At 37.6% G+C, this 21,150-nt stretch overlaps 1 protein-coding gene and 1 long non-coding RNA gene across 2 annotated transcripts; both read right to left on the reverse strand.

The window, feature by feature from the left end:
* Positions 1-353: 353 nt before the first annotated feature.
* LOC122993972 (tripartite motif-containing protein 16-like) lies at positions 354-2,086 on the reverse strand. The gene has a single exon (XM_044368467.1). The coding sequence runs from the start codon at positions 2,054-2,056 to the stop codon at positions 392-394; it is 1,665 nt and encodes a 554-aa protein (XP_044224402.1). The 5' UTR covers positions 2,057-2,086; the 3' UTR covers positions 354-391.
* A 14,793-nt stretch (positions 2,087-16,879) lies between these two features.
* LOC122993978 lies at positions 16,880-20,928 on the reverse strand. The gene is made up of 3 exons (XR_006406475.1): positions 20,368-20,928; positions 20,022-20,233; positions 16,880-17,986 (listed from the first exon to the last, which is right to left on the reverse strand). It is a non-coding gene; the product is annotated as an uncharacterized LOC122993978 (long non-coding RNA).
* Positions 20,929-21,150: the final 222 nt, after the last annotated feature.

The following is a 21,150-nucleotide window of genomic DNA, read 5'->3' on the forward strand; positions in this document are numbered from 1 at the left end:
AACAAAATATCTATGATGAAGGAAGTTCTGCTGTTTTCTCTGTTTAAGAAACAACAGCACACAAACACATCAATACAAACATGAAACTAACATTTAGAACAAAGAGAAGTTTATATTTTCATCTGAAGAAACGTCAGTGAAGGTAAAAGACGTCATCATGAGCAGCGATAGCCTCCATGGATAAAAACACACAGGAAACAGTGAATTTTAAAGAAACTGAAAACATCAACACAAGAAAAAAACTAAAAAATGTTGACAATCCCAGTTTGATTGACAGCTGATCTGTTTAGTTCAGAAACACCACAGCAACGAGCTCTCAGAAACAATGGAGACAAAAAAAAATGAAGAATTACAACAGAATCTGACACAAGAAGTCTGAAATGACTTCTGTCTATTTGAGTTTACAGAACTCAGCTGTGCCTCCAATATAACAAAGATGAAGTCCAGCATAGAGAGGCTGAGTGAATGTGGTCTGGACTCTGTGGAGGAGAGTCATGGTTTCAGAGACGCTGTAGAAGGACAGAATACCTGCTCTGTGATCCAGGTACACTCCTACTCTGGAGGAACCAGGACCTGAGACAGGAGTTGAGATATTGTTGAACCAAAATTTATAACTGTTAGTGTCACAATATAAAGCCCAAGATTTGTCATTAAGTCCAAATACACATTCATTCGAGTCTCCTGCTCTGCTGATATTCTTGTATGCGACTGCTACACGAACTGCTTCCCCTCTCCACTCCACCTCCCAGTAACAACGTCCAGTCAGACTCTCTCTACTCAGGACCTGATAACATCCAGTGAATCTTTCTGGGTGACGAGAATAAGACTGTTGTTGTCTTATTAGTTCTGCTTTTCTGTTCCCCTCAGATAATAACAGCCATGTGTTTGCTGTGTTTGGATCCAGAGTGATTTCACGTGAATATTTTAAGAACTCAGCTCTGGTCTTGGGTTCTGGTTGTGGCAGTAAAACATCCACTTCAGTCACTGTCAGTGAGATGTTTGTCCATTTCTCCCTCAGGACGTCCTGTAGTTTATCTCTGAGCTGTGACACAGCTGCTGTCACATCCTCAAAGTATCGGATATTGATGCTGGATGAGTCTGTAGATGCACTGAGTTGTGACAGTGAGGGGTAGTTGTGTAGAAACTGGTTGTGATCCTCTGTGTGTGAGAACTGCTTCAGTTCAGCATCTTTCCTCTTCAGCTCAGTGATCTCCTGCTCCAGCTTCTCCTGAAGCTCTTTGACTCGACTCACTTCAGTTTCCTGCTGGGATCTGATCTGCTGCTTCACATCAGAGCTTCTTTTCTGGATGAGACGGATCAGCTCAGTGAAGATCTTCTCACTGTCCTCCACTGCTTTATCAGCAGAGCGACTGACGGCCTTCACCTCCTGTTGAAGCAGCTTCACATCTTTCTCTCTGTCCTGGATTCTCTGCTGGATGTTTTGTCGACTCACCTCGAGCTCTCTCTGCCTCTCAGTCCTTTCTGTTGCAGCTGAGACTGTGTCATGGCCTTTATGTTCATCCACAGAGCAGAGATAACAGATACCCTGCTGATCAGTACGGCAGAACATCTTCATCACCTCGTCATGACGAGAGCAGATGTTCTCCTGGAGCTTCTCTGAGGGGTCGACCAGCTTGTGTTTTTTAAATCTAGGTGATTCATAATGAAACTGGAGGTGTTTCTCACAGTAAGAGATCAGACAAGTCAGACAGGACTTGAGGGCTTTCAGCTTCCTCCCAGTGCAGACATCACAGGCCACATCTTCAGGTCCAGCATAGCAGTGATCAGCAGGAGCAGCTTGGAGTCCAGTCTTCTTCAGCTCCTCCACTAAAGCTGCTAACATGGTGTTTTTCACCAAGACAGGCCTCGGTGTGAAGGTCTGTCTGCACTGAGGGCAGCTGTAGATCTTCCTCTGATCTTCTTCATCCCAGAAGCCTTTAATACAGTTCATGCAGTAGCTGTGTCCACAGGGAATAGTCACCGGATCCTTCAGTAGATCCAGACAGATCGAACAACAGAGGGTTTCTCTGTCCAGCTGATCTCCTATCTGTGCCATTTCAGCTCTCAGGGGCAACGACTGTCTGAGTTTCACTTCCTGGGAAGTACAGGACTACATTACATGTTGGTTATACCCATCTTCAAACTGTAGATCTGAAGGGGAGAGAACAAGGAAATATGAGCACAGAGTGGACTTTGTTCTGTAAGAATATGTTTATGTTTCCTTATTTACAGTGCAGTGTCAGTTAAAACCTGCTCACCATTTCAAAACACTTTTGTATTTAGGTGTAAAATATTAGTCCAGTGGTTCCCAACCTAGGGGTCGGGCCCCTCCAAAGGGTCATCAGATAAATCTGAGGGGTCATGAGATGATCAATGGGAGAGGAAAGAAGAAAAAACAAAGTTCTGATACACAAATCTGAAATATGGTCAAAGTCTCCCCTTCTATTCCTGAGTAATGGCTGTTCATTGAACAACCAGAAAAGTGTTTTTGCAGAACATTACGATGTCACAGTGAAGCTGACCTTTGACCTTTTGAATACAAAATGTCATTACTTCATTGTTATATCCTATTAGACATTTGTGTGAAACTTTGTCATAATTAGTGTTTAAATTCTTGAGTTATGGCCAAAAACATGTTTTGTGAGGTCACAGTGACTTTGACCTTTGACCTTTGACCACCAAATTCTAATCAGTTCATCCTTGAATCCAAGTGGACGTTGATGCTAAATTTGAAGAAATTCCCTCCAGGTGTTCCTGAGATATCATGTTTATGAGAACGGTGCAGGTGTAAGTATACTGTAGTGTAACAGGTGAAATAGAAATAATAATGTAAAGATAATGAATTAAGTAAAAACTGTAGTGTCATGCAAACAGTAAAATAACAATCCAGGAATACAACTACTGATCTTTCAGGGAGGCAAATAATAAAAATAATGTTCTTTATGTTTCAGTGTAATTTATTTTTGGTGAAAATTTAAAAAAAATGTTTTAATGTTTCACAATTTGTTAGTTGTTTTCTCTTTGCTTTGTGCAAAATGAATAAATGATGATAGAGTAAAAATAAATAGATCAGTATTAGAAGTAATAAATGAAAAGAAGTGTAGGAGTGTGTGTCTGTCTGTGTGCAGCCAGCAGATGGAGGCAGAGACTGAAACACAAACAGACTGAGTTCACTCCATTAATAGAAATATATTTATATACAGTCTGTATATAAATGACTGTATATGAATATATTTGTATACAGTTAATGGTTCACTCTGTCAGAATACCTCAAAACAAAAAATGATGTAAAGAAAAAAGGATGAAAGAAAATTTAAGTTGATAATGATTGACTATAATAATAAAAAAAAAGACCAAAAAAATCAAATACTTATCAACAATATTAATGAATAAATGTAATAATTACAATTTGAATATTTTTAATCTCATTTTAAGTGATTTTTTTGGTAGGAAAATTATTAATTTAATGAATATTACATAATTTCTATTTTATATCTTCCTTCTTTATATATTATTATTATATTATACATTAATGAGTATATTACAATTTGAGTTTTTTTATTATATTATATTTTTCAATTCAAATTTTTATTTTTTATTACATTTAAAACATTTTTTACTTATGATATTAACTAAATGTCATGTAATTTAAAATTTACATCTTCACTGCTTCTCTGATTTATTCATACTCATCTTTTTAAATTAAATTTTAATTAAATTTTTTAAACTTATGATATTGCATAAATACTGCGTATTTTAAAATTTCTTATATTTTCTATTTTATTTTTGCTTCTTATATATCATTATCATATACTTAATAAAAGCATTGATATGGTGATGATATACGTAATATTATAATCTGAGTATTTTTTAAAAATTTTATTCTATTTTTATGTTTTTTAGAAATTCAATTTAAAATATTTTTTATATTTATTATATTAAATAAATACTAAAAATGTCTTTTATTATTATTGTTGTTTTATTTTATTTACTTCTTATATTATTATTATTATTATTATTATTATTATTATTATTATTATTATTATATCAACAGAGCAACAGAGGACAACAACTAAATATGAACTTTCAGTATTTTCTGATAATATTAAATGTATGTTTACATCACAAATGCTTGTAAACACATTCAGATATTTTTCATTATGGTCATACAATTGTGATATTTCATATGATAGATGTACACGTACACGTAAAATACATGTACACATACATGTAAAAAACACTATACTGTCATATGATACATGTACAAATACATATAAAATACATGTACACATACATGTAAAAAACACTATACTACACTATACTCTCATGCATCATATGACGCTGCATGCATGTGTACATGTGTCATATGTCATATGACACATGTACACATATAAAATACATGTACACATACATATAAAAACACTATACAGTCATATGATACATGTACAAATACATATAAAATACATGTAAACATGCATGCACCGTCATATGATACATGTACACATATAAAATACATGTACACATACATATAAAAAACACTATACAGTCATATGTTACATGTACAAATACATATAAAATACATGTGCACATACATGTAAAAAACACTATACTACACTATACTCTCATGCATCATATGATGGTGCATGCATGTGTGCATGCACCGTCATATGACACATGTACACATATAAAATACATGTACACATACATATAAAAAACACTATACAGTCATATGATACATGTACAAATACATATAAAATACATGTACACATACATATAAAAAACACTATACAGTCATATGATACATGTACAAATACATATAAAATACATGTACAAATGCATGCACCGTCATATGATACATGTACACATATAAAGTACATGTACAAATACATATAAAAAACACTACACAGTCATATGATACATGTACAAATACATATAAAATACATGTACACATACATGTAAAATACAGTATTTTGTCACAAACATCACTGATTGTTTTCTAATGTTTTTACAGACCTCAGCAGGCTGAATGAATCATGTTTCTAATTAAATTATCAGTGAGGGAAGTTTCATGACATCATCGTGGCATATAACTCTGTGTGTGCATGCGTGTGTGTGTGTGTGTACGTGCATATGTGCATGCGTGTGTGTGTGTGTGTGTGTGTGTGTGTGTGTGTGTGTGTGTCCATCTGCCTGCTAGAGATCAATAATTAAACACGACTAATGGGCTGCGAGCTGCAGCCAGAGACATCTGTCTGACTCTGTGTATGTGTGTGTGTGTGTGTGTGTGTGTGTGTGTGTGTGTGTCATGGAGCCAGACTGAGCATGCCCAATTCTGCCGTATCATAACGAGGTCAGAGCCTCAGCTTGACCTGCTGACCTCCAGAGACACGACTACTGCAGATAGTTTAAATATTAATGTGCTGATTCTAACACTAGTACTGATACTTACACTAGTAGTGATACTAACACTAGTACTGATACTTACACTAGTACTGATACTAATACTGGTAGTCAAGTCAAGTCAAGTCAATTTTATTTGTACAGTCCAATATCACAAATCATAAATCTGCCTCAGGGGGCTTTACAGCCTGTACAGCAATACGACATCCTCTGTCCTCAGACCCTCCATTCAAATAAGGAAAAATACCCTAAAAAACTCTTTAACAGAGAAAAAATGGAATTACTAATGTTAACACTGATACTAATACTAGTAGTGATACTAATACTTTAAAGTATAATTTACCTATATAGTGGTATTGATTTCTATCACTCTGGTTTTGACTTTTTTTTTAATGAGACATATTAAACTACAAAACTCTGGCAGTTTGTTTTCCTTCCAGTTCATGAGTTAAATATGAATATTAATTGATGATGTAGTGAACAGTTCTCAACTGTTCTTGGGATAAACATGTGGAACTTTTTACCCACCAAACTCAAAATGGATCCTGGCTGGGAACATTTTAAAGTCAAACTGAAACAGTTTTTAAACAGGGATCAGTTGTACAGTCATGAGTGATCTGCTGCTTGTCGTTTTATGAAACCTTTTTGTGTATGTTCTTCCTTTTTGAATTTTGTGCTTTAATGTATGTATATTTATTGTTGAGTTTGGTGTTTTGCGCTTTAATGTACATTATACCCTGATCTGGGTGAATACTCGATTCTGATTGGCTGCAGGGTGTCCGTTCATTCCTGATAATGGACGCCTACTAAGTAGTTCCAGTGAAACTGTTCTAAATTAATGTGCTGACTAAAATGAGTAATCATAGCGACAGGGACGTAGCCAAAGCCTCTGTTTACAATTAATTGCAACACATTACAATGAATGACTTCAACATTCCTTCTAACTTATTTGGAGAATATGACGACTTTTATGACAGCTGAAGAAAGAGAAGCTGAAATGAAAAGGGAGAAACAGCACGAGGAGTTAACACTGGGATAGCTAGCTCGTCTTGTTGTTGAACATACTGTCGAATGATATTTACTGTTTGTCAACCGTATGCAGAGTTATTGACCTTGAATCTTGCTAGCATAACGTTAGCTTTCCGGCTCATAGCTGAGCCAAAGGGTTCTACGAGCTGAGCGGACTAGAAGTATCTCCCGCTGCCGAGTCGTATCTAAGGTTCGTCCTATTTACTGGAGTAGTGTACAACGTTTCCATTGCATAAGAACCTTATGGGATAGTAATGATTGTTCTAGGTATTAGGAAATAAAAATGAATAATAATGGACACCTCTTCAGGCATTATTGTATTGTTGAGTCTTGAGAGTTATGTACTTCAAAAGCCCATCTAGGGACAAACATTGCAAAATGATCTTAGGCTATAAATGCTGTGGTATGTGGCGTTAGTTTGCTACATATTTGTTCCTATACAAATAAACATTAAATAAACACAGGAACAAACACAGGTACAGTTCAGAAGCTCAGGAATTTCATGTAATTCAATGTAATGAATTTTTAGTAAGGAGAGAAAAACCAAATGATCAATAGTCAAACCCAGTTTCATTGACATTAACTGACCCACTTTAACCCAAATAGCCTAAATATGTATCGCAAATACCAACATGTGTGTCCCACCGCAGATACACACTGCCTGCAGCAACAAAACCGGAGATCATTTATTGATTATAAATCATTTTTGATGGATTTTTGAGTTGGGATCTCAGATTTCAGAGGGAGCTGTGTGAAAACCATAGACTGTATAAAAATATGGACGTAGTTACCGTGACGTCACCCGTTGGTTTCTGAAGAGCGGTTTTGAAGCTCAAAGTGAGTCGCTCCGGCCGTCGCCATCTTGGCAGTGCGTGACGCTGCCTAACTCCCAGCCAATCAAAAATGGGCAAAGAGGCGGGCCGAATGACTGAAACAAGCCACCTAGCGGCTGGCGGACCTGTCACTCAAAGCAGCCATGTCCTTCATTATGCAGAACTTTACAGCTTAATAAAATTTAAATGGGTGAGTTATAAAAAAATTCACTCCCCGTACAGTTGTCATGAAAGAGGAAATTAGCTATAGAGACCAAAACCGTTGTTTGTACCAGGCTGTAAACATGTTTATTTCTGCTGTAAAGTTGGACATTTTAACATGGAGGTCTATGGGGATTGACTCGCTTTTGGAGCCTCAAGTGGCCATTCAAGGAACTGCAGTTTTTTGGCACTTCCGCATTGGCTTCATTTTACAGCCCCGGAGATTGCCGCTTGGTTGAAACTGATAAATTACCTTAAGTGATGTCACTTGAGTCAACATGACGACGTGTCCACAGCAGGAGTTTGAGCTCTGCAGATACCTCCGTCCACATTAAAACGCTAAAACGGGTAATTGTCCTCCTACTGGGCATGTGCAGAGGACGGACGAGCAAGTCAGCCACAGGAAATCAGCAAAGACGAAACAGTATACTGTTTCCGTTTCCATGGCGGCTTCCTGACATGTAGTTTATTGCAGCAGATTCCAACAGTTTGAGCAGAGAAAGGTGGTAAATATCTATGTTTGATAGAGAGAACAACATCTGTCTGCCATTGTTGTTATTATTGTTGTGTTTCTTCTTCTTCCTCTTCCAATGAAACGCCTCTCTACTGCCACCATCTGTTCTGTCAGTGATATGACAGCGTTCCCACAAAGCTCAGTTTTCCCTCGTACACACGACAACGCCAAGCCGGCGTTTTCACATTTACACACTCTGGAGGCCGTTCTGGAAAAGCTCAGTTTTAATCTGGACGGAGGAACAAAATGGAGAGAAGAAGATCCGATTCTGAATATAGCGGTCCAAGTGAAATATTGTGACAATAGTCTGACTCAGTGATAGTCCCGGAGCCAGAGAGAGCAGCAGGTGAGCCAACTGTCAATCACAGCTGTCATTTAACACCCACACAGCAGACATCAAAGCTGCTATAAGTCTTTAAATCTTATTAACGGAGCAATAATTTCCTAAATGACCACCAGAACACTTATTAGAGGGCCTGAATTTAGAGATTGAGACCAGAATGACTCATTAAAAAACAATGATTGACTCAGTATTTCTAGAGAGAAGTTGAAGCTTTTTGAAGGGGAGTCAGTTGGGGCATCTAGCTGTACCTTACAGAGTTGTGAAGTTGGAGGAGATATTTCAGACGCCCTTGGTACAGGAAGTAAAAATCCTGTTCATTTTTCACACAAACAAAGTTGGAGACTCTCAGTTCTCTCTTCTACAGTTTGTATCAACATGAAACTCTCCTGGTTGAATCATCAGAACAGAAAATATCTGATTCTTTTGTAAAAAAGTCAAAGCTATAAGACTATAGACATAAAGATTTTGACTCCAAAGGTGCATTTCAGCAAGAAACAGCAACAATCACAGAGCTTCAAATTACAAAAAATGTACAATCTGCAGATTAAATCAGTTGACTTTTGATTTCTGGGTGAGTGAATTCAGTAACCATGGCAACGTGTTTTGTTTACGACTTCAGAGACGAAGCATTTTTAGTTCATTACGCTCCGATTCACACCTCTGACTTCCTCCTTCTCCATAGCAACTGCAGCCGAGGCTCATGGGTATTGTAGTGTTCTTAGCCGTCTGCCAAATTAACAGAGTGTAAATAATTTAACTGGTGTCAGAATATAAACCTGTAGGAATGTCACATTATCCAGGAGAGTCCTGAGTTTCTATGTTCAGTAACGTCGAGGAGATTGTTTAAAAAAAAACTTTAAAATGAGAATACAGAATGAGGAACTTCACAGCTCTGTTGACAGTCCTTAAAGAAATGTTCTTAAGTCTCATATAAATATACTGAGCTCTTCTCACTTTTCCACAAACAACTCACCAGATAAAATTTTGACACTGAACAATTCTGACTTTATTTTTTTTTTACTGGTGTCTGCAGTGATTTTAACCTTCAGCCCAAAAGAACATTTTAATTTCATGCAAATGTCTTTTTGCTCATTTTGATTCCCAGTAGAAAATATATTAAAATACTTCAAAGGAAATGAAGAAAAGCTTTCACTTCTATGATAGAACTGCAACAAACTACCATGACATTACGTCAGCAAACAAGATATGTCATGTCTGTGAGCTTTACAGGTGTTGGTAGGATCTAATCTCTATACTAAGCTAAGCTAACCACATCCTGTCTCCAGCTCTCTATTTACATGACGGGTTCACAGTTTTTCAAGCATTTCTTAAAACAACAGGAAACCTGTTTTTCTTGCTGTCATCATTCCTCCTGTTCATACTGACCATTAGAAGATCCCTTCATAATGACCTTACAATGGAAGTGATGAGAGACAAGATCCACAGTCCTCCTTCTGTGCAAAAAAATATATTTAAAAGTTTATCTGAAGCTAATATGAAGCTTCAGCGTCCAAATGAGTCAAATCAAGTAGATATCTTTCAATGTTACAGTCTTTTTAGTGCCTCTTCCTCTCCTCACTGTTCATATGGACACCTGACAATTGTTTTAAGACACACTTGGAGATTTGTGAACCTGTCCTTTAACACAGAGATTAAATATGTATAAGATTGATCCTGAACACTTTGAGAAAGAAAGACCATGTTTTCCTAAACTAATCCTTTATCTCAAACTCTGAGGGTTCATTTGTTGCTCAATAACAGCTGAGCTAAATTTAGATGTAGAGATACTCGTTTTCTGTTTGTTTTTCTCCTCAGGTCGCTTTCAAACATTACACAGGAGGAACAGAGTTCATCTCAGCTCTGACAAAACTCTGAGAGACAGAGAAACATTTCTGTTACATGAACAGGAAGTTACATTTAGCCTCTTCCTGTTTCCTGCTCAGTTTTTATTTCTTTGGCTCCAGTTAGGTGCAGTGCTTCTAATTATACATTTTCATACTTTGATAAATGCAGCATTTACACTGTGAGGAGGGTTGTTTTGAAGACTGTGGAAGTAGTTATTCCCTCAAACAGCTCAATAATAAATAATAAATGATTAAGCTTTTCAAATCTCTGTGGTTTATGATGAGGATTTGTCAACATCTCCTGTTGTCCTGTTTCTTCCCATGTGACCTGAACGCAGCGTCAGCTTCACTGCAGCTCTGGGAAAAGCAGCGTGGACCTCCCTGCTCACATGCATGAGTAGCTGCAGCTCGGCTCCACAACAGCGCTACAGTTCATCAGTAATTGTGCAGAGAAGGGCGCATTATCTCTCCCATCATTCCCATTCACTAACTGGTCCTTTCAGCTGGGAGATAAAGGCTTGTTGTCTCTCTTGGAGGAGAGCAGATTCACAACACCAACTGAGACTGATGACTCCTGAAAGAAAGTTAAAGATGGAACTTATTTTCAAGATTTGTGCTTTTGAGGCATTTCTGTCCCGGCAAGAGTGACACAAGAACCAGGACGTCAATTAAAAACACATGAAGTGATTTTATTCATGAAGAAAACATTCTTGATATAATGAGAAGCTTAAGCTTACGGCGGCATATTGCTGCCACCATGAGAAAAAAAAAATTGCTCAGTAGCTTGTTGATCTTCAATGAAGTCCCCATCAAAGCCTTTTCTCTTTAAAAAAAAGTTAACTGTTTTAAAATGCCAATAAAAACATGCTAGACTGAAATATAACATGCATGCTACAGTATAATACTGTACTGTAGTACCAGAGCTAACTAGCTCTACACTGCAACACAAGGACAGCATTGTTTCATTATTTCCATGTCTTATAAATGGAGAGGATGACAACTTTTTATGTGGGACCTGTTAGCTTTAACTTCCTTTTCTTTTACCCTTCTTTAGTCTTTTTTGCATCATTACACTGCACTAAGTTATTATTATATTATCATGTATAGTACATCGCCATCTCATGCATATTTAAGACCACTTTACAGGATTCGTGTTTTCAAATGAGATCATTGGAAACATAAAAGACAGTCAGACGGTTTTGAAAATTTCTTAAAACTCATTTTTCAAAAAGTCAGCTGTAGAGTTTCTAGCCAACTTGCTCAGCTAACATTAGTTAGCTGGTGAGCTAGCTTTAGCAAATGCAAGCAACATTTGTCATTTCAGCCCATAAAATCTACAGTAACTTTTTTTTTCTACTGAAATCAAGGACTTTATTATTTCAAATATTTACATGAATTTTCACTGTTATCATCTCCATATGTGCTGTGCTAATGGAAAGTGGGTTAGCAATTGTCAGATAATTACATATCCAATGTGACTTGCCGAACACAAACACTGCTGTCCAGTACAGCGTATGTTCATTCATCACAGAGTATGAAAGACTGATGACAAAAATGCTCTGTCTGACACCATGTCTACACACAGGAAGTGTAGCGTGAGCAACACATTTAGCAGAGCAGCGTTCAGGTACAGTGTTGAGTGTAGGTCACCCGTGTTTTGGAAGCGTTCAGAACCCAATACACAATTCCTGTAGTTATGCATGTAAAACAAAGGAAAATAGACATGAAGCCTAAAAATATGCTTCAGGTCACGGTTACGTGCGTATAGCGCATGTGACAGGCGAGCCGTTACGTGGGCTGTTTAGACAGCTAACAGTTAAAGATGCGTAATGTTCCATCAGACGTGCACGACACAGACAACTGAAAAACACGGCTGAGGAGCTTTCCATGTAGACACGGTGTGAGGCTAATGAAACAGAAGCTAGCTTAAAAACATTTCAGCTCTATGTACACTCTCAGGTCTAATAGGCCAATCTGAAGTACTGCATCAGTTACCAAAGAGGGGATCAACTTTAAAAAATAAGTAATAGGTAAGTTAAATATTGAAGTGAAACTGCTAAAAATCACACTTTGGTGGCATTTAGAACAACATTAGCTCTATTAAAAAAGTGCAGCGGGGCAACGCAGAGGACTCTGCAAAACAATGTAGAGTTGTCCTGCAAAAAAGTTGAACATCTTCTGGCAAGACGCTGCATTGGCTGATCACATGACCTACATGCAAGCGCAAATTCCTGGTGGTTTATTTATTAACGTGGACGCCATATTCAACAGTTTACTCGCAACCGCAACAACAAAAGATAAAACAGCTGTCGCCTTGAGACTTTCAATAGTTGTAAAATCCTGTCTGTTAGTATTATAAATGGCTGTGCAGTGTTTTGGCGTCTGATAAACCTTAACATGCATTAATCTGTAGCTCCAACTTGACTTCCTGGATCATATTTCATTTTCTCACTAGGACCTCAAACAACACGCCGCCACCACCGCAGCCCTTTGCATTGTTGTAACACAGGGCTGACTTCAGTCTGAATGCAGCCTCAGACACATTTGGTGTTCGTGGAGAGGACGTGTGCTGCGTATCGTAGTTGTAGTTCCCTCCAGCTGCCAGCAGGTGTTTTAACTCTTAGCACCTTTAAAACGTTTCAGGTTCAGAGTTGCAGTTTGTGTGTTTCAGTTGGATGGAGTTATGAAGTAACAGCTTTATTTGACTGGACAGCGGAAGCACCTGGAGAAGTCATCTGAGTTAAGGCAGTGATTGCGGCTTCCCCTCCCCCACCAGCAGCCCCCCCCCCCAGCGAGGGTTTGGACCAAACACTTCCTATTGTTACTGGTGAAGTCTCTCAGAGTCTGTTTTCACGCTAATGCATCCAGCACAAAGGCAGGTAATGCCTTCATAGGAGCAGAAATGGGTCATGTCAAACTGTGAGAATGTGTGTTTGTGTGTGAGGTAATGTTGTTTTTACTGTGTATTTCTTTCTTCTTTTTTTTAACCGATTTATTTAAACCTCTCCAAAATATTGCAACTGTAAACTTTAAAGGAACAGTCTGATGTCAGAAAGCGTTCAGTTTTGATTTACAGTTGAGACAGACTTCACCACAGCTTCCCAGGTGTGTTTCTCCAATAGAGTTTCAAGTTTTTACTGGTCCCAGAAGTAAAAATCCCATTTATTATTCCCATGGAGTGTGTTTGCATGTGCACTAGTATCCTGGTTTTGATCATATTTGGGACATGAAAACAGATTTGTGTATCAGAACTTTGTTTTTTCTTCTTTCCTCTCCCATTAATCATCTCACCACCCCTCAGATTTATCTGCTGACCCTTTGGAGGGCCCCGACCCCTAGGTTGGGAACCACTGGACTAAACTAGCTAACTGTATATAAAGTAGTGTAAACTAGCTCCACCTCCAGCAGCTACAACAGTAACATGCTGCTCTAACACTGATGCTTCACTATTAATAATCTAATGATGTCATATATAATAATATATCAGTCAGAGGGACCAAACCACTACTTTTACTGCAATACTTTAACTACATCAAGCTCATAATACTTATGTACTTTTACTGCAATACTTTAACTACATCAAGCTCATAATACTTATGTACTTTTACTGCAATACTTTAACTACATCAAGCTCATAATACTCATGTACTTTTACTGTAGTTGGATTTTTCATACAGGATTCTTACTTGTAAAGGAGTATTTGTACATTGCTGTGTTGGTACTATTACTTAAAGTCTCCCTCCGCTCAAAAATGTGTTTTTCTTCTTCTCTGTGCAGAATGATGTATGTGAAGAGTTTGTTCTCAGATTCATCTGCTGAAAGCAGAAAGTTTCTCTGAGCTCAATGGAAATCAGATTTTTAGAGGAGGGCTTACGAGCAGGATTTATGACATCACAACTAGTTTGGAAGCCAATCGTGGTTCGATCTTCAACTTACACAAGTGTGATGTGGAAACTTGAAGCCTCCAGTGCACAAACACTGAGAACAGACTTTACAGTGAAGGAGGAGACATCTTGTTTACAGCAGGAAAACCTCTGAAATGAAATATATTTACATATTAATAGACTGGAATTTTTAATGAGGGAGAAGATATAGATGTAATTTTAAGGATTTTAACGAGATAATTGAACTTTTTATTATTATTCAAAGTATTTTATATACATCTTAAACATGTATGGAGTGGATCTTTAAGTAAAGATCTGAACACTTCTTCCATCACTGGCAGCAGCAGCAGCAGCAGCTGGTTTAGGACGTCAGCCGGCTTTTCCCAGAAACACTCAGAGTGTTTACCAGGAGACGAGTGGATACTGAACAGGTTAGAGGAGGAGGAGGAGGAGGAGGAGGAGAGCAGGTCTGGAGGAGGAGGAGGAGGAGGTCTTGGGGAGTAAAAAAGCAACAGAGGCGGTCTGTTGAAGCAGTAGAGGAGTTGTAGAGGAGCGGCGTTGTTTGAGCCCCTCACTGTCTCAGCTTGTTCTTTCAAACAGAATTCCAGCAGTAAATGCGGAGCCTCGGGCTACGGGCTCGTAAAGCTGCAGAGACGCCTTTAAAAACACCGACTGAGGGTGTGTGTGTGTGTGTGTGTGTGTGAGTTACATACGGAAATACATACATTACACATCATTATTGTAACAGGACAGTGTAAATATTTCTATACATTTCCGATAAACGTGATCATACTAATAACTGTGATCCTGATCATAGAGAAAATCCTCCTGGAACATCCTGTCTGTTCACCTGAATGTTTTAACCTCTGCTGGTCCTGGATAATATTCTTCATGTATCACAGATTTATGGCTGCTGGGAGAGCAGACTAAACAATAATACCTGCTGTAAGTGTCCTGCTATATGAACGCTTACATAAAGAAAGAGAGAGGTTGTTTTTAAACTGTCACATCATGTTTGATGTCATATAAACCCTGATTACACTATTATTATACAATTATAACACTCTGCTAAATGTCTAGTTATGTTAGAAAAACGAGGTAGTCGTGCTTAAATAATAAAAACAATCTACACTCGCCAAACCAGACGAGTTTTGAACAGTCGATAGACAGAAAATTAATCAGCGACAATGTTAATGAGCTAATTGATTAATCTATTAAGTCATTTATCAAGTAAAAGTTCCACCAATTCTCTGGTTTCAGCTCCTCAAATGTGAAGTTTTGCTTCTTTTGTCTGTTTTATATCCTTGTAAACTGAATATCTTTGGGTTTTGGACTGATGGTTGGACAAAATGACATTATCCTGATATTTTATCTCATTTTATAGACTAAATGGTTCATTGATTACCTAAACAAACACAGACAGATTAACCACTAATGACAACAATTGTTACTGGGAGTGGCTCTAAATTTCCTTTTTAAAAGGTTTAATTTAATAATATTCTGTATGTTCTTCAGCTGAGAAACACTGAAGTCTCCTGGTTAATGTAAAGATAATGAAAGTTTAGGTTTTGACCCTCAGTTTTAATTATTTCACCTTCGTTTTTTGTTTCACCTTTTTAATTTTTCTGTCTGTTTGGTCAACGGCTCTAAACACTACAGTACCCACGAGGCTCAGCTGCCGTTGCTATGGAGAAGAAGCCAGTCAGATCGCCGTAGTTACTGACTTCCAAACCGATCCAGGATCTGAAAGTGAACTGATTTTAAGCTGCTGGTTGTTTCATCAGGTTTAGTTTCAGCTCAGTGTGTCCGTCGGCCTGCTGGACTCATTCAGTGTTTCTAGAGAGAAGTTGATGCTTTTTGAATGAATCAGAGCTGCAACAAGCTGATGATTAATAGATTAGTTGCCAACTGTTGAATTAATCACCAACTCTTTGGATAATCAATTAAATGTTTTGAGTCACTTTTTAAGAAAAAAAAAGTCCAAATTCTCTGATTCCAGCTTCTCAAATGTGGATATTTTGTGGTTTCTTTAGTCTCTATGACAGTAAACTGAAAACAAGACATTTGAGGACGTCATCTTAGACTTTGGGAAACAATTGATCAACGTTTGACATTTTATGGACCAAACAACTAACTGATTAATCTAGAAAATAATTGACAGATTCATTGATAATAATAATAATTGTTAGTTGCAGTTTGGAACCAGTATCTAGAGGCTGTCAGTGGTTTTTGCACTTTAAGATACTTCAGTCTCAAGCTGTGGTAGTTGCTGCTTGATTGGGACGTTTACTGGCACGTCATGATCAGGATTGTGCATCATATCGTTCAATAAAGAGTTACTGAAGAGGCTAAAATCTCTCCAAGCTAGCTTGACAACACAAGACAACAATTTTGAAACAATTTATTCAAAAGCTGTATCACTATCACGGCCTCCTGTTTCACTACTGTGTGTAAACCAGGTCTCTGTTGTGGAACAGAAGAACTTCAATAAATTGTTTATTGACTCTCCGTCCTCTCAAAGGTCGGCTCGGTCGAGATGGTTTGTTATTGGTCAACAGAGCGAAAGTTAAAGGCGCGAAAGTTCACCAAAGTTGAACTGGAGAGACTAAAAAAAAAAAAAAGACTATTCTGAAAATGAATTAAAATCACAAACATAAAACACAGCACATGGTTTGTACATAGAATGTATGGAAGATTCAAAATGCAAAAATAAGATGTCAAATAATGAAATAAATTGAAAACAATACACATACACCTGTTTATGCATTTATATGTATGCATTTACTGTGTCATAATTAAATACAAACATTTAAAAAAAATTTTTTTTTACCTTTTTTTATCTTTTACAGTGGAATGATTCGTTCTCCATGCCATTAAAATCAAATCACAACACAGGAAAGAACGTAAAGAGGAATATTGCATTTTAGTGCCGTGCAGCAGACAGCAATATAGGACATTAATCAGTAATTATGTTTAAAAAAAAAGTGAAAAAATCTGATTACAAAAACCTACCACACAAAAATGTGATTATGGAGATGCATTTAGTGGTACAAAGATATCGTTTCATTTACTGAGTCCAAGATAAAGAATAAACTTTGAACAAAGACATTGATGAAAAATGTGTAAAGTGCTCAAAAAAATATATGGAAATTTGCAATTCCAGGGCGATCCCATCTCATAATGAAGATCATGTGATATGATTGAAAGCTCCAGGTCAGCTACTGAATGGACTTTGAGGTGAGATTGTTTGGTTTGTTTTACTGTGTTTATTAAATACCTGGAAATTAAAAAGGGACGCTAATGAATCAAAATCATACAAATAAAACACAGCACATGGTTTATTGTACAAAGATTGTATGGAAGATCTAAAATGGTAAAATAAAAAACAAATCAAACAAAGTGAAATACATTACACATCCACCTGTTTATGTATAGATCTACTGTTGGAGAAGAGCTGCCAATACTAAATACACAGCACTGTTATTAGTTGAGGAGGTGAGAGGGACGCGTTGTCCATGTCAAAATGAAAAACAATCTGTCCAATCACAGCTCAGGGGCGGGACATAAATGGGTTTTTTTTTTCTTTTAATGATGACACAGTAAATGCATACATTCAAAAGGAAATGTGTGTTGTATTTCACTTTATTTCTTTGTTTGTTTTGTTTTTGTTTAGGCATTTTAAATCTTCCACAGCTGTGACTTTTAATGAAATGATTGTAAAAAACATCCACGATACATATTTAGCACAAAAGGAACCTCAAACATAGAGGTGATAATCAGTAATCTCCCTCCTCCACCCTCTCTCCTTCATGTAATGTCATACATCAGGCATAATGTCCTTGCCGGGGTAATCGATAGAGAGAGAGAGAGAGAGAGAGAAAGAGAGAGATGATGGGGAAGCTGGGGGCGACCGAGCAGGATGGGAGAGTCATGTGACCCTGTGGAGGAAGATGAGAGACAGAGAGAGGAAGGGTTTCATTGGCTGTTGGTTATTAAAGAGGACAACAATGTAGAAAAACAGCCTTTTTTGTTGCCCTAAAAAAAAAAACATTTCCTCCATATGTGACAGTATAACATGTGATTGTGACACCACGTTCAAGGAATCTGCTGCTATAACAGCCTCCGCTCCTCTTTTTCCAGCAGATGTTGGAACCGGGCTGTAGGGACTAAATACATTAACTAAAGTACTGTATTTAAGTACAGTTTTAAGGTACTTGTACTTTACTTGAGTATTTCCATGTGATGCTACTTTCTACATTTCAGAGGGAAATATTGTACTTTCTACTCCACTACATTTATTTGACAGCTTTAGTTACTTTTCAGATGAAGATTTGACACAATGGATAATATAACAAGCTTTTAAAATACAACACATTGTTAAAGATGAAACCAGTGGTTTCCAACCTTTTTGTCTTTTGACGTCTTACAAAAAGCAGTGTGTAGTCGGGGTCACATTTCACATGTCTATGAGTTGTTAACAGCTCCACCAAATAGTGATTTTTCCCTCTAAACTTCTCACATGCTTTCATTTCAATAAATGTTCAAATGATCCAATATTTCAGCAAAAATCAAAGATTAGAGAAAAAGTCCAAAAACTGAAAACAGATTTGTGTATCAGAACTTTGTTTTTTCTTCTTTCCTCTCCCATTAATCATCTCACCACCCCTCAGATTTATCTGCTGACCCTTTGGAGGGGCCCGACCCCTAGGTTGGGAACCAGTGGACTAAACTAGCTAACTGTATATAAAGTAGTGTAAACTAGCTCCACCTCCAGCAGCTACAACAGTAACATGCTGCTCTAACACTGATGCTTCACTATTAATAATCTAATGATGTCATATATAATAATATATCAGTCAGAGGGACCAAACCACTACTTTTACTGCAATACTTTAACTACATCAAGCTCATAATACTTATGTACTTTTACTGCAATACTTTAATTACATCAAGCTCATAATACTTATGTACTTTTACTGCAATACTTTAACTACATCAAGCTCATAATACTTATGTACTTTTACTGCAATACTTTAACTACATCAAGCTCATAATACTTATGTACTTTTACTGCAATACTTTAACTACATCAAGCTCAGAAGAAGTAAATAATAAAATCCTTGGGTTAATTGTGACAGCTAACTTGAGCTCCTACACAAGTTAAATAACATAGGAATGTGTTAGCATACTGCACAAAAAGTTTAAGCTAATAAACAAACTTAAAACTGTAAATCAACAGGAAGTCCACAACGTTGCTTACCTCTCCCATGGAGTACACCATCAAAGGGGAGAGGTAAAGGCGGCAGACATCATCTCATGACCCCTCAGATTTATCTGCTGACCCTTTGGAGGGGCCCAACCCCTAGGTTGGGAACCACTGGACTAAACTAGCTAACTGTATATAAAGTAATTGAAACTAGCTCCACCTCCAGCAGCTATACTGTTTTAGCTGCTTTTAAATGCTTGAAACCTTAATTAATGTCCATAGTGAGTGTGAATGATCCTCCTCTTGTCACAATGAAGCTACACAATAAAAGTTCTCATGAATTTCCTCATTTAAAATTATTAGAGAGCGAATTCTGCTGCCTGTTTTATAAAGTCAAACACTGCACAAACCCAGAATATCAAGATGTTAAGTCAATGATATCACATTTAACATCTGTTTTCTCTAAACATAAGTCGTCATTCACAGTGTTTCATGGTTTGTTAAACTGAATGTTTGATAACTTTTAATAAGGTAACAAAATCTCTTTTCTGTGGATTGAACTTTGTGCTTCTGTCGTCTTTATGTTTAAATTTGAGAAGATGTTTCATGTCTCACTTGGTAAGTTTACTGTTGTGACTTTTACAGCCAGTGAAAGTGACTCAGGTTCTCATTCAGACGTGAGGACTGATATCTGAAAGGAGCTAATACAAGGTGTGTTTTTCTTTGAAAGTGTGTGATAACGTGCAGCCAGTGTGTAACCTGCGTACAAGAGGAAGTGCAGCGGGTTCGTCTGAGTCTGACTTCCTCTCGGTGAAGCAACGTCACAACAGCTGAAGTTGAATTCCAAGTGAAACGCTGGTGAAGTCTGACGGCTTCCTGCGGTATCTGTAATCCTGTTTACACACGTTCGTCTTGTTTCTGTGTCTGCGATGGACGTAAAATCTCTCCTGGTTGCATCATCAGCATGAACAACGGGACACTGAGAGAACGTTTGTTGTAATAAACATCCAATCAGGAAGCAAGAATTTGTTGGATAAATTCAAAAACTTGAATCAATACACTTTGGATTTTGGATCTTTTCAGCCGCTGTGGGTTAATTTAGACTTTCCTCACCTGCGTGGCTGTGAGGGGCCTCAGGTTTCATCATGTGCTGATGTCCAAAATGTATCATTACACAGACAAACTTGAACATGTCCTTGTTGTGCAGACACACAGTGCAGAAGACTCAAAGCTCCACACGCATCCACTGTACACATCCCCTCACATCCGGCCCTTTCGTTGGTTGACCTTTCACCTTCTGACATCACAAACCCCAGCCAGCCTCAGAGCCGAATAATAACTAAAGAAAAAGACATCACTTATTGTGACGATGCTACACTCTCACACAACACAAACCAGAAACGTGTTTGGGCTCTAAACAGACAGTAAACTGCAGCAGACTGACGAGCACCTGAGAGACACTGACAGCGTTCAGACTGAGTGACCACAGTCTGGCAGGAGAGAAGGACAGACGCAGGCAGACGCAGGCAGACGCAGGCAGACCAGAGAGGACAAGCTGTGCTGTCATGTGATGACAGAATTACACTTCCTAACAGAAATATTAGGGAGGAGTTCTTTCCCAAAAATGAAAAAAGTTGCCCCGAATACCGAAGTCTGACAAGAACATTTATTTTATTTAATTCTATTAACTCATATTATATATATATTCATATTCCTTTTTGTTAATTTCATTCTTTAACATTGTTTTTTAATAATCGTAATGCCAATAAAGCTCATTGGATTGCATTGTTTGTTTGTTTGTTTGTTTCTGTTGACACCTACACTCACTGAGCACTTTATTAGGAACACCTGTGCAACCTAATGAATTAAAAAAAGTGTTCCTAATATTTTGACCTC

Source organism: Thunnus albacares, chromosome 12 (genome assembly GCF_914725855.1).
Source record: "Thunnus albacares chromosome 12, fThuAlb1.1, whole genome shotgun sequence".
Classification (NCBI taxonomy): Eukaryota; Metazoa; Chordata; class Actinopteri; order Scombriformes; family Scombridae; genus Thunnus; species Thunnus albacares.

Coding starts and splice junctions, on each gene's coding strand:
- LOC122993972 (XM_044368467.1), bottom strand. CDS start 2,056: ATGGCACAGATAGGAGATCAGCTGGACAGAGAAACCCTCTGTTGTTCG.